The sequence below is a fragment of the Lycium barbarum genome, chromosome 3 (genome assembly GCF_019175385.1).
Source record: "Lycium barbarum isolate Lr01 chromosome 3, ASM1917538v2, whole genome shotgun sequence".
Lineage (NCBI taxonomy): Eukaryota > Viridiplantae > Streptophyta > Magnoliopsida > Solanales > Solanaceae > Lycium > Lycium barbarum.
Genome location: NC_083339.1, coordinates 20,166,638 through 20,181,531, shown reverse-complemented (window position 1 = coordinate 20,181,531; position 14,894 = coordinate 20,166,638). Strand labels below are relative to the sequence as shown.

General features: G+C 35.3%; 1 protein-coding gene across 1 annotated transcript; it reads left to right on the top strand.

Moving 5' to 3' along the window:
• The first annotated feature begins 8,237 nt into the window (after window positions 1-8,237).
• On the top strand, window positions 8,238-9,412 carry LOC132633797 (dirigent protein 23-like). The gene is made up of 2 exons (XM_060350255.1): window positions 8,238-8,554; window positions 8,981-9,412. The coding sequence occupies exons 1-2, from the start codon at window positions 8,324-8,326 to the stop codon at window positions 9,305-9,307; spliced, it is 558 nt and encodes a 185-aa protein (XP_060206238.1). The 5' UTR covers window positions 8,238-8,323; the 3' UTR covers window positions 9,308-9,412.
• Window positions 9,413-14,894: the final 5,482 nt, after the last annotated feature.

Genomic DNA, 14,894 nt, shown 5'->3' with positions numbered 1-14,894 from the left:
GCTACTCCAAAGCCTAGAGGAAGGCCAAGAAAAGAACCTGCAGTTGCTACTCTAAAGCCTAGAGGAAGGCCAAGAAAGGTAACAGAGGTTGTTGCTAGTCCTGCCCCTGCTGTTCTCAAAAGAGTTGATTCTGAGGGTCCCCCTTCTTACCCAAATAAAAGATCTAAAACAGCTAGTAGCATGGTTTACCTTTGTACCTCATCCCTTGCCATGCCTTGTGACCAAGGTCTTAGAAGGGACAAACTCAACAAGGCCACTAGCAGCAAAGGAAAGAGGCCATGGAAGTGATGACCATTACTTAGATTACTAGAATTAAGTTGTTTTTGGATATTAAACACTTTGTATGAATTCGGCAGTTTGGAAGACTTGAATTAGCAGTTACAATGACTTAATGTTTTCTGCTTAGTTAAGTGTTAGAATGACTTATTAATCATACTTGTTTGTGTCCATTGTTTGTGCTCTGTTAGCTGTGGTACTGTGATTTGGGCAGTGTGTACATTGAGCACTAAAGTTAAATGTGTTGTCTATGTACTGTGCCGTGTGTGTACATATAAATGTGGGCAGGTTTCTATGGCGGCTTGAATTCAGGTACATTGACTGAAATGAATTCAGTCAGTCTGCATTGGACGATTCAATTCAATGTAATTGAATTCATGTACATTGACTGGTAGTTGGGAAGGCTAATGAGAATTGTAACCATTCAATATCATCAGCCTATAAATAGCCTATTAAGTTGTCCATTTCAACTCATCCCTAGACCATTCCTTCTCATTCAAACAACGAATTTCATAGCAAAATGCCTCTAGGTGAAGATGAACTGATTTACTTCGAGAATCTAACCAAATCATGCGTTGACAATGATGACTTTGTAAGTGTTATTTTGCAAACTTATTTCAATTGATGTGTTTACTTATTCATAATGCCTCATGTATTTTGTGCAGATCCTACCTTCTAACATACAAGATTTTCTTCCAAACACAACTACACAAGCTGTTGTTTTCTACGAGCAGCGTGAATACAATATGATGTATAAGGTTGGCGCGCATACCCGCCTCTGCCAAGGGTGGAAGGATTTCATTGATGCAAACCTTCTAAGGGAGGGACACGTCTTATGCTTTAATGGTTGTGAACATAATGAGAAAGTAACATTCTTTGTTAATATCAAAAGGGAAGTTATCGAAATAGATTAGGTTTCTCCCTATTATGTAAAGTTTATGAATTATCATCAATGAAATCTATATCTATGAACTTTATGTTTATCTATGGTTTTTCTTCTCAAGATGAATGAAGACAACTTTTTAATTGAACATCCATGACAAGAAACTTCTTCAACTTACATACATAAAGTGAATAACGATCACTTAAACATCCTTCAACATACAAACATGTAATCCTACCAACATACAAACATGTAATCCTACTATGGCAATCGACATTGGTAATGCTTGTTCAAAAACACCCAATAAACCAAATAACAACACCAGGGAACAACACCAAAGAAACACAAAAACAAAAACTTGTTAATAGTAATGCATCTACCCCTCTTCTCTTGTTCAAGCTTCATCACTTTCATCTCTTCTTCAAGTTTTGACACTTTCATCTCTTCTTCAACCTTTAACACTTTCATCTCTTCATTTGTAGTGATATTCTCATTACCGATGGCCATTTCACTATTGTCATTACCAATATCTCCATCAATGCAAGAAGACTCTCCTTCTTCCATTTCATTTGTCAAACCAACTTCTTTCGCCATTTTCTTCTTCAATTCCACTGTTTGCTCTTCCATTTTCTTCTTCAATTCCACTGCTTGCTCTTCCATTTTCTTAATCAATTTGTGAATAACAAACTTAGACCTTTCATCAATAGGATCATCCCTCCATTCAAAGAACTTACATTTCTTAGCCTATAAAATAAATTCAACTCATGTTAGGCACACTGTAATGTGTGGCAGAAATAAGGCACGCAACATAAAAAAATATATTTATAATCGTACCCCCTAGAATGGGCATGTCCAAAATCTTCTTCCGGGATTATTGGGAGACCAAGAAATTTGCATTTTTAATAATACTCCGTGCTGGCATCGCACTTGACGCTTCATCTTTGGATTGTCATTTTGACTACAAAGATTGTTCAACTCCGATTTGAACTCTTTCATTAAGAACCCTAGAAAAAAAATTAAGTGAAAGATATAACATATAAATAAAATATGAGAATAATAATGAGTTTGGAGAAAATATTACTTACCACTAGAATACATGGCACAGATTTCAATTTTTTTTTCTTTAAGCTTTGGCAAAAATGGAGTCAAGGATTAGAAAATGAAGAAGAATGAAGAGAAAATAAATGGGGAGGGGGTGGGGCGGGTTTTTTCCCGTTATTTTTATCCACGTGGCAAAAAATAACAGGTCAAATGCCCCCCTCACGGGCTGCTTGGTCGTGTAGTCACGCACACTGCCAGATCAATACTAAAAGGTCACTAAAATACTGAAAATTTAAGACTGGGGGGGTGGGGGGGGGGGGTAATAGGTCGCCCGCAAATGTTGGGTGCGTCATAATTAATCTGGCTATACGTTGGGGGGGGTTTTAATGTATTTTCCCTATATTTTTTAGGTTCATCCTTCGGCGCCCGCGGTGACAACTCCTGACGAGGAAGAGGTCAGGTTTCCAAACCTAGCTCAGCCTGAGGTTCTGAGCGTGCCTACGGGACTAGATCCCAAGAAGAAACACGTTCTAGTTAAGGGCACAAGGGCTAGGGGAAGAGGAGATGATCATGACTTGGAGCGCCCGGTTATTAAGAGGAAAAAGGGCGATGGAGACGATGGAGAGGGCGGTGGGGATGGTATGAGCCTTAGGCCTAGGGATAGTCTCCAGCATACTACATGTGGGACCCATCCACGATAGTGTATATACATTAGTGTTGTGCAATTTATCGTAAATATTATCTATTTTTTGCATATTTATAAATATTATCTTAGTCTTTATTATTGTTTATAGTTTCACATCCTAAATTAATAATAAAAAAAACGTGACACATTCGAAATAAAGCTAAGAATTAATTTAAAAATAAGACGAAACCCTAAAAGATAAATAACTTAAAGCTAATGACTACAAGTCTTCAAACAAAAAAGGACTTCGAGCACTTTTCAACCACTAAAACGACAATCCAATGTATTGCGTATTCTTGATGTGTTGAGCCTATTTCATTAATTGTACAAATATAACTATAGTTATATATAAAATATTGAAGTTCCGGAATCTCAAAACATGATTAATATACGGCTAAACTACGTAAAAAGGAGTGAAAATGTAATGTTTTGGAAAATGGCAGTCCTATAGCGCAGTATTTTACTACGCTATAGGTGAGAGAAACATTTGTATAGCGCAGTAAAATACTGCGCTATAGCACTTAACGGCTCCGTCTCCGTGAAGTGCTATAGCGCAGTATTTTACTGCGCTAAAGGTACTTTTGTAACATTTTTTTTTTATTAGGGTATTTTGGTTCAAAATGATTTTTTTGGGGGCATTTTGGTTCCGGACGCCTAGAAGCTTGAAGAATGCGCGACTTAAGTAGTACAAAAAAAGAAAAGTTGAACCAAAGTAGTACAAAAAAAAAAAAACACATAAATAGGATTCACGCACGAATTTCGTGCGTGAAAGGACCAAACTGCAAAAAATAACAGTTTGGCCTTTCACGCACTAAATTAGTGTGTGAATGAGCAAACCAAAAGTCACCCCCTTTTCACCTTTTCAGCCAATGACATTTGTTGTCATTAGCTGCCCACTTGTCTTCTCCTCTTCTTCTTAAGTTCTCATCGCATTGCATCGCATGGAGTCCGGAATCAAAATGTCCCCAAAAAAATCACTTTGAACCAAAATATCCCAACAAAAAAAAAATACAAAACTACCTTTAGCGCAGTAAAATACTGCGTTATAGAAACAGTACCAAAAAGCAAAAAAAATTGGCCAAACTTTATTTTTTGCAACACTTAGTGTTTTTTTCCATATTTTGACCAATGATTAGTCGTGTGTCAAGACGTCAATATTTTATATAGAACCTGATATTTTTTTCTGCGTACAATAATGTAGGCCCAATACATCAAGGATACGTAGACGTTCGGATCGTCTTTTAGGGGTTGAAACAGTACCAAAAAGCAAAAAATAAATTGGAGCCGTTAACTGCTTTAGCGCATTATTTTACTGCGTTATAGAAGCAAAAAAAAATTCTCCCTAAGTTATGACCATCTAAAGTTTGACGACTTTACAACTAGTTTTTCTCCCTATATTTTTTAGAATTATATTTATATTCAAAATAAAGTTATGTCTTGATTAAAAAATAACACGCTTAAATCAAAATCTTAAAAAATAAAACACCCTAAAGTTTTCAAACAAAACTTACTTCTGGTACCTTTTCAACCCCTAAAATGACTATCCGAACGTCTACGTATCCTTGATGTATTGGGCCTACATTATTGTACGCAGAAAAAAATATCAGGCTCTATATAAAATATTGACGTTTCAGAGTCTTGACCCACGACTAATCGTTAGTCAAAGTATGGAAAAAACACTAAATTTTTTCAAACAAAACTTACTTCGGACACCTTTTCAACCCCTAAAATGACGATCTGAACGTCTACGTATCCTTGATGTATTGGGCCTACATTATTGTACGCAGAAATAAATATCAGGTTCTATATAAAATATTGACGTTTCGGAGTCTTGACCCACGACTAATCGTTGGTCAAAGTATGGAAAAAACACTAAGTTTTTTCAAACAAAACTTACTTCGAGCACCTTTTCAACCCCTAAAATGACGATCCGAACGTCTACGTATCCTTGATGTATTGGGCCTACATTATTGTACGCAGAAAAAAATATTAGGTTCTATATAAAATATTGACGTTTCGGAGTCTTGACACACGACTAATCGTTGGTCAAAGTATGGAAAAAAATACTAAGTGTTGCAAAAAATAAAGTTTGGCCAATTTTTTTTGCTTTTTGGTACTGTTTTTATAGCGCAGTATTTTACTGCGCTAAAGGTAGTTTTGTAATTATTTATTTTTTTGTTGGGATATTTTGGTTCAAAGTGATTTTTTTTGGGACATTTTGATTCCGGACTCCATGCGATGCAGTGCAATGAGAACTTAAGAAGAAGAGGAGAAGACAAGTGGGCAGCTAATGACAACAAATGTCATTGGCTGAAAAGGTGAAAAGGGGGTGACTTTTGGTTTGCTCATTCACGCACTAAATTAGTGCGTGAAAGGCCAAACTGTTATTTTTTGCAGTTTGGTCCTTTCACGCACGAAATTCGTGCGTGAATCCTATTTATATGCTTTTTTTTTCTGTACTATTTTGGTTTAATTTTTCTTTTTTTGTACTACTTAAGTCGCGGAGTCAAGCTTGAAGGACCACCAAACTACTGTAATGAAAGTTGGAATCTGAAAAGATTATACTATTAAGTAGTACGCTTAAGAATTATGCACATGTAGAGCCTATTAATTACTGGCAGATGAGCCAATACACTATTTACCTGCTCAATGCATTTGATTTTATTATTTAGTTTATTAATTATTAATAAAAGGTTTTTTCCCTTCAAGAATAAAATTATACCTGCATATGAATCTGGTCCATATTACATAACCATTCAACGTAACATTTCAAATTCTTAACCTTATGAGAGTAACTAAGAAAATTAATGCGTTGATTTTTGAAAGAATAAATATTATAAATAGTGTTTAAGTGAAGGGTAAAATGGTCATATTTTAACCTTTGAAGGGTATTACCTTAATCCAACTTTCAACTATGGAGATTCCCACTTTTAATAATATATATATATATATAATTAGACGATACAAAAAACATACGAATCTATCTATAAACTAATTATGAATGTGTACAAAGTCGTTTTATAAGTGTTTAATCAGTGAAAATAACCACATGCTTGATGAAAGTTAAAATGAAGCATATTTTTCTTTACAACATGCTAAAAAGTGGACTTTACTTCATTTTTATATACAACAAAATCAAGAGAACAATTTAGTCCTATAAGCAAAGAGAAATTTTGAATACTTGATATGAGACAATATACTACTTCAAACAAAGAGAACCAGAAGCCAAACTTGGTGCCACGGCCGGGCCTCCTTGCGATGATCTCACCCAATATCGTAAGTTGGCCGGCGCGTTGCAGTACCTTACATTCACAAGACCAGACATCTCCTACGTGGTTCAACAAGTATGCCTTCACATGCATGATCCAAAGTTTGCACATATGCATGCTCTTAAACGCATAGTCCGATACATTCAAGGTACTATTGAGTTTGGTCTCCATCTGTACAAATCTTCCATTGTCTCTCTTGTTTCTTATACAGATGCAGATTGGGGTGGTTGTCCAGACACTCGCCGATCCACATCCGATTACTGTGTTTTCCTTGGCGATAATCTCCTCTCATGGTCATCCAAACGGCAACCTACTATGTCTAAGTCGAGTGCCGAGGCCGAATACCGTGGCGTCGCTAATGTCGTCTCTGAGTCCTGTTGGCTTCGCAACCTTCTTTTGGAGCTCCATTGTCCCATCCGGACAGCTAAATTGGTTTATTGTGATAATGTTAGTGCCATATACCTATCAAATCCAGTTCAGCACCAACGCACTAAACATATTGAGATGGAAATACATTTCGTACGTGAGAAAGTTGCCCGTGGAGAAGTTCGGGTTCTTCACGTCCCGTCCCGTTACCAGATCGCAGACATCTTCACTAAAGGTCTTCCGCGCGTGCTCTTTGATGATTTCAGGGACAGTCTAAGCGTACGACAACCTCCCGCTTCGACTGCGGTGGTGTGATAGACTATGTAATAAGTCTACGTAAATATTGTAAATATTCTCTTCCTTATGTATAGTAATTAGGTCCTATAATTTAGCCTAGTATCATTCTAATAGTGAGATACCTACTTTGTATATAATGACTTTCATACATCAATACAGATCACGGATTGATTTCCTACATGCATGATTTGTTGAATAATATTGATGATCCCCCAATTGACATCCACACTTACAATATTCTTGTGGCTGGTGAATTAATTGATAAACTAAAAAGAGACTGAAAAATAAACCCACGTCAAATATTCAAACCAGAACAATTAATTAGCATCACCAACCCTCACTCCACCTAGGAAAACAACCAGGAAAAGGAATCAAAGTTAGTTGAAGCTCAGAAAAGATCATATCTTAGTAGTTTAGGTTGTGTAAATAATTAGACGATTACATAAGGCAATAATATAAAATACCAGAAGAGCATAAAAACGACAACAATATGTCTTTACAGATTAAGGGTTGAAATTTGGGCTAGTGTTGCTTTCATTAGAGGCCAAATAAAATAATTTTTTTAAACCATTTCACTCTAAGCTTTCTACGGGGGAAATGAAAGTACGAACTTTTTTACAATAATTTTATAAGGCAGCTGGTCCTGTATATCAAACAAGGCTTAATGTACAGCGGCCTTAAACTTGTCCCTTTTTTCTATTTTAGCAGCTTAACTAAGTGTTGTTTCTATTGAACTCCTGAACTCGTCCTCAAGTGTATCTATCAAACACAATCCGACTTACATAGTATTTCATCTTCAATGTAGTAACATGTTAATAAGTCTAATTTAATTATGCTATCTTTTAATTAAGATCAGCAGCAATTAAGATGGAAAAAGGAGTAGCTATTAATTAAGCTGGCGGTGGAAGAGCAGAATCCACACATCCATGACCTGAAGAATAGCTTAACACATGTCTAAAATATTACTGCACCTTCATTTTCCCAATTTAATTTCCGCTTCTAATAAAAACCAAATTTAAGGAGTTTGATAGACACACTTGAGGACGGGTTCAGGAGTTCAATAGGAACAACACTTGGTTGAAGTGTCAAATGAAAAAAAAAAAAAAAAAAAAAACAAGCTTAGGGGGCCGCATATGCATGAAGCCTTCAAACAATAAAGACTTGGCCTTTTATGAAAGCAGGTCCTGCCTCAAACTTATTTTAGGAACTGGGGACAACTTTATAATCCCAACATGGCCTATTAATTTATATGAAGATTGTACGTTTTTGTTTTCGTGCCCTTAAGAACATTAATGAGACCCCTTAGAAGTTAAAAGAATATATTAGGTAGGAACCAAAACCTTACAGAGTAGACAACTCATTTCTCCTGTTCGAGTATAGTATTATCTTTTTAAGTGGTACCAACTAGCTAGTTTAAAAGAAGATATTTGTAACTTTTTCTTATAAATAAGCACTAGTACTTTTCTCTGCAGCACAACCTTTTTATTATATCTCTCAAATTAAACTATGGAGAAAGTTATAGTGCTAGTGTTGTTGTTTGCAGCAACCATAGCTTTGGCAAATGGACAAGAACAGAAAGAATCATGGGCCAAGAGAGTTGAAGCAGGCAATGAAGTTATAACCACTCTTGAGTTCTACTTTCATGACATACTTAGTGGTTCAAACCCAAGTGCTGTTAGGGTAGCCCAAAGTGCTGCTACCAACAATTCAGGCACCCTTTTTGGAGCTTTGATGATGGTAATTGTGTTAGTGTTTTCCCTGAATATTCTACCTTATTTTCACACCATAATTGTATTTTACTTCAAAAAAAAAAAAAATTGTGACAAAAGTTTTCTTGGTAGAAAATGACTCTTCTATGTCTATCGTTTTCTTTGAGGAGAAGTTCTGGACTTCTATAAATAGACGATTTTTTCTTTTCGTACAATAACACAATAGTATCAACAATGTAGTCGTTTAAAATGTCTTGTTTAGGGAGAGATTATTCTCTCTATAGTTTTGTGCTTTGTTTTATATACTATAAGTTTTATCATATGTGGGTCAACTAACCAAATTACGTTATAATCTATTCTCTTTTGATATATTTTCCTTTTATTCACGATTCATCGTTTAAGGTTTGCAATTATTAACTTCCCCGTAACGCTCTAATTATTTCGATCCCAACAGGTTGATGATCCTCTCACTATTGGACCTGACCCCAAATCCAAGATTGTGGGACGTGCCCGTGGCATGTATGGTTCTGCTGGTCAAACTGATCTAGGACTTATCATGGTTTTTAACTATGGTTTCACTGATGGTATTTATCAAGGAAGTTCTTTTAGCCTTTTAAGTATAAATCCAGCATTGAATCCTGTTCGTGAGATGGCTGTAGTTGGTGGAACTGGTCTTTTTCGATTGGCTCGTGGCTATGCCATTGCACAAACTTATTCATTTGATGCTCCTACTGGTGATGCTATTGTTGGTTACAATGTTACCCTTGTTACCTATATTTGATACATAGTTGTCAAAACATTTAACTTTTTTGGTGTTGTTCTCTCAATCTTTATTGTTGATTTTTATTTTCTCTAATACTACTATCATTAGTTTCCGAGTCGTGAATATTGTCGTATATATTATGAATTTAACTTGTATACATCGAAAATATAAGTAACTTTCACACTATCATGTCATGTTTATTATTTGTTAGCCACTAACTGGCCTAATATTCAAGATTTGTTTTAGGACCCACTTGGCCATGAAAATTTTGACTTTTTTTCGGAAAATTATTTCACTTTATTTGGAAATCAGTGTTTGGCAATAAAAATTTCAAATACAACTTGTATTTGGAATTTGGAAAAAACAACTAAAATCTTGTTTTCACTTTCAATACATTTAAACAACCAAATATTATTTGCAAAAACTATAACCAAACACAACTCTATCTTCAACTCCAACTCAAAATTCCAAATAAAGTGAAAAATATTTGGTTCTCATGGTCAAACGCCTACTTGAGACTTTTTTTTTTTTTTTGCGCGGATTATCCTTCTTTTGGGGTGGTCTTTAATTTTTACCCTTACCTTAAAAAGGTGCCCGAAAATATCCCGAGGTTCTAGATTTGAATCCATGCTCATTCAAAAAAAAAAAAATGCAAGGCATGGCTTTACAAAAAGTCTGTCTTATGCAGCAGACTTTTGGTTAAGGCATAACTAAAAATCTGTCCCATAAGGCAAACTTTTCCTTAAGGCATAACTAAAAGTTTATCTTATAAGGCAAAGTCTGTCGTATCTAGCAGAATTTTAGCTATGCTTTAAGGCAAAGTCTGCCACATAAGGCAAACTTTTGCAAAGCCTTGCCTTGCGATTTTTTTTTCTTATGATTAAGCCGGGGTTCGAACCCAGAATCTCGGGGTATTTTAGGCGAAGGGCAAAAATTAAAGACCAATAATTTATGGGACAAAAATTAAAGACCACCCCCAACAAAGGACAATCCTGCAAAGTGATTACCCAATATGAGCATGGACAAAAGGACACTACGTGGCCATTATAAATTTTAATGACCCACATTTGACCCAAATGCCCCGAAATGCACATTCGCTCCAAATTAATGACACAAGTAGCCCGGCGGGCAGCGATCCACATGATCCAAAAACCCAATCCCTTTTAATTCATTTCCGCCGCTTACGCTTCCTATATAATGATGATGTACTTTGCTTATTTCCCTTTTTTATAGTGAAAAAATGAGAGTATCTAATGATGATCATACCCTTTGCCTATTTCCCCTTTTTATAGTGAAAAAATGAGAGTCTCTCTCTTATTCGCTCAATGAACTCTCTTCCTTGCTTCGCACCTACCCAGAAGTACTACTTCGGTCAAATTTTGGAAGACCGTCTTTTAATGGTAACCAGTTGGTGAGCTCTAATAAGTTAAATCAAGTTTTTAGCAAGAAAGACAACATGCTTATGGTTCCTTTATGAGTTGCTAAGTTTGTTGTATGTCATTTAAAGCAGGAAGTCTGAATCTGAAAGTTCTACAACTTTATGCACGCCGATTGGATTTACACCAGGCCGGAACGCGTTAACAGAATATTTTATATTTTGTCGGTTCTTCCCAAAACATGTCTAATATGTGTATAATTAGTACGTATACGTTGATTGACACTTTAAGAAATGTCTCAAAACATGTATAATATGTGTATACAGATTAGTAAGCATACGTTGGTTATACATTTATTAAACACAAATTATACCACAACGATACATGTTCTAATTACTGATACAATTTTTATATGTATGATACATTTTCAATACAATAATGATACAGTTTCTATACGAATAATACATTTTCTATACAACAATAATACAGTTTCTATACATATACTGGAATTAGTTGAAAAAAGGCTACCAAATGTGATTATACATGTTCTACACTTATGCATTAGTGATACATATTCTATACAACAATGATACATTTTCTGTACGTATGATATATATTCTATACAACAGTGCTACAATTTTTATACGTATGATACATTTTCTATACATACACTGTAGGGATACATATTCTATACAACAATGATATAATTTTTATACGTATGATACATTTTCAATACATTTTCTATACATACATTGTAGTGATACAAATTCTATACAACAATGATACAATTTCTATACGTATGATACATTTTCTATACATATACAGTAGTGACACATATACAACGATGATACAATTTATATACATATGCTGAAATTAGCTTTTATATATATATATATATATATATATATATATATAAATATATATATATATAGAGAGAGAGAGAGAGAGAAGAAGAGTAATATTCTCTTTTCTCTCTCTAGATTTTCTAGGCTGCAACTAATTAGTTCCGAACAAATTTGTTAATGGAGAAGAGGAGCGAATTGGGGTTTTGGGGGGAGGGGGGGGAGTGAGAGGGTGGGTGGCTTAAGAGGGGCTGGTGGGTGCGATATAAGCTGTAAAAAATGACTAGGAGGAAGAATTAGATTAACAAAACCAAAGTTCTCAAGTCGAAGAGTTGTGGGACCATTTTTCTAGTCTTGTGTTCTAAAACTATGTCACTGTTCTAGATCAATTATGCCACAATTAATTGCATATTACCTACGGACGTTAGCTAAAGGACGTTAGCTAAAAGAAGTAATTGGGGTTTATTTGTTATTTAATTTTATGGCTAACAACTGGGATTATTTTAGTGGCTACATACAGAGGCGGACCTACATGAAATGGTGGGAGTGCACGTGCACTCCCACTCTTCGAAAAAAATTATGTATATATATGTGTATATACCTTGAGAAATTAGGATATATTTAATTGTGCACTCTAACAAACGAAAGTGTCTTTGGGACATGTTGGTTGCAACTGCTGCTTTCCTTATATGTCATCCCGGATCGAACCCGAATGTCACTTTTAATTATTTTTTTGAGCCTATTTTTAGGAAAACAATAAGCGTTAAATGAGCTCGCCCAGATTCAAACCTGCGCTGTCACTACATGTTGCACAGCCTTAGCCACTGAGCTATCTCTTTCATTTGCTTCACTGCATTAAATTTTATTTTTTACATATATTTGACCTATATACTTGTATTTTCACCACTGCTGCGCTATTAGTGACCGGTCCGACGCAGTATTATCCCTCAGTCGTCATTAAAGTTTTTGTTCGCGTTTATGTTAAGATAATAGTGCCCCCGGCGTCTTAAAATCCTGAATCCGTCTCTGGCTACATTGAGTTTTGAGCAACTTGGGCCATCCGCTTGGGATTAGTTGGGGGCGGATGGCCATTTATGTCCTTTTCCCTGAGCATGGGTGGGCTTTTCTCCGTCAATATATTCAAGATTACATATTTCAATTTTCATCTATCAAATGATTTGTACCGACCATGCAAGTTGATTTGGGGAAGCACGTAAGTTAAGAAATAATTCATACAGAAACTTGTGGTTTTAAACCTATTCAGGTGGCCTTATAATATTTTTTCTACTTCATATTTAATTGCAAGTGTTTTCCAACAATTTAGAATGTCCCTATGTTTGAAAATCATCGGCCCTTGATGCAGCTAGAAGAGCTTGTTTTTTCCCATCTAAAATAAACTGGAAATATCTCCAGTTACCTTAATTACGTTTTTACTTTGTAATAAGGTATAAAAATCACACAAAATTCTCTCAACCAAACGACATGATACGGATATTGCAGCCCTATTAAAGAAAAAGACGAGTAGTTTACTCCTAACTGCCAAATATAATGTTTTTACTTATGTTCCCATTCCATTTGCTTTTGGCTTGATCGACTAGCTTATTATCTTCTAACAGATCTCATCACGCGTGATTAACTTATTATAGCTAACTGAATGTAATCATGTCTTGAGATTGAATTATAGTAATATTTTGTATTCTTGGTGAATATTATTAAAAAAAAGGGAATGCAGATTTTTAAAAGGGATCTGAATCAATCATTGGATTCATTTTTATTTCTAAACACAATTTTGACTCTCAGCATGTCTCCTAACTGTTTGTTATCTAGTTGTTAAAAGCATTGTCATATGCATAAACTGCTCCCAACTAATCCATTTCCTCGTCGTGCTTTAATTACGTCGCACACCTACTGAGTTCCAACGTGTTTTGGCCAATTCGCACGAATGTCCCTATCTTGGGATGTTCTTTAATTTTTACCTCTCAAACCATTGATTTTTAATTTTTGTCCTTCACTACTTTAGCAATAAAAAAGTGGGGAAAATAGCCCTGACATAAAAAATAAAAAAAAAAACATAGAAAGAAATTATTCTGATCTATGACCTAATTTCGCAAGGCAAAGTTACATAGAAATTATGTCTTGTCCAGCACAGTTATGTGGAAATTAAGTTATCCAGCATAACTTCATTTCTACATAACTTATGCCAGACAAGGCAAAGTTTCTATAAACTTATGCCCAGCGAATTAGTTACTACACAACTTATGTCGGATAACTTCTTTTCTACAGAATTATGCCGGAAAAGGCATAGTTTCTATGAAACTCTGGCTTGCGATATTTTTTTTACTCTGCTGGGGATCGAACCCAAAATCTCTGATTTCGTAGACCAGCGAATAACGTACTTTGGCCCACAAATTTTTATTAAATAAGAAGCAGGGATAAAAATTAAAAATTAACGATTTGAGGGGAACAAAAATTAAAGACTAGTACGAATGAAGGTCAATCCGCGCAAAACAATGACTTCTTTTTCCTTTTCAAATTCTCTTAGGGGTAGATGGCCCATCGCACGGGCCCAATAAGGACTTCTTTTTTGCTTATGAATATAGTCGGATGAAACAATCACATGATCTTTCATCAATTCCAAGAATATGGGACAACAATCAGCATAGGACAATTCGCAGTAATGCTCTTATTTTGGGTAAGTATTTAATTTTTGCCCACCAAAATAAAAGTATTTAACTTTTGTCCTTCGCTTAAAACCTCAAGGTTCTGGGTTCGAACTCCTACTCAAGAGAAAATTTAAAAAAAAAATCGCTAGGTAGAGGTTGTCTACAAACTCTACCCTATCGGGCATAGTTTGCTTGCAAAACTCTGCCTTAAGGCAGAATTTTACCTTCAGGCCAAAATTCTGCTTTAAGGCAGAGTTCTCAAAACTCTGCATTGCAAATGCAAACACATGTTTTGCGAATTTTTTTTTTTTTTACTGAACTGGGGTTTGAATCCAGAAGGCGAAGGGCAAAAATTAAAGACCAATTTGAAGGAAAAAAATTAAAGACCACCCCAAATGAAGTGCAATCCGCGCAAAAAAAAAAAAAAAAAATCAGCATATACTACTGTCAATGTCCGACTGGGACAGTGAAATTTAGCATAAGATCCTTAAGTTTTCTCAGTATCGGATCCGAATGAAATTTTTCGGGCTCCTTATATGGCTTGGACATTTCTATTGTCTTTGACCTAGCTTTTGGGCTTTTTTTTGGTACAGATTGTCCTTTTGGGGTGGTCTTTAATTTTTGTCCCTCAAATTATTGGTCTTTAATTTTTTCCCTTCACTTAAAAAGGTGAACAAAAACACTCCGAGGTTCTGGGTTCGAAACCCCTCTCAGTAAAAAAAAA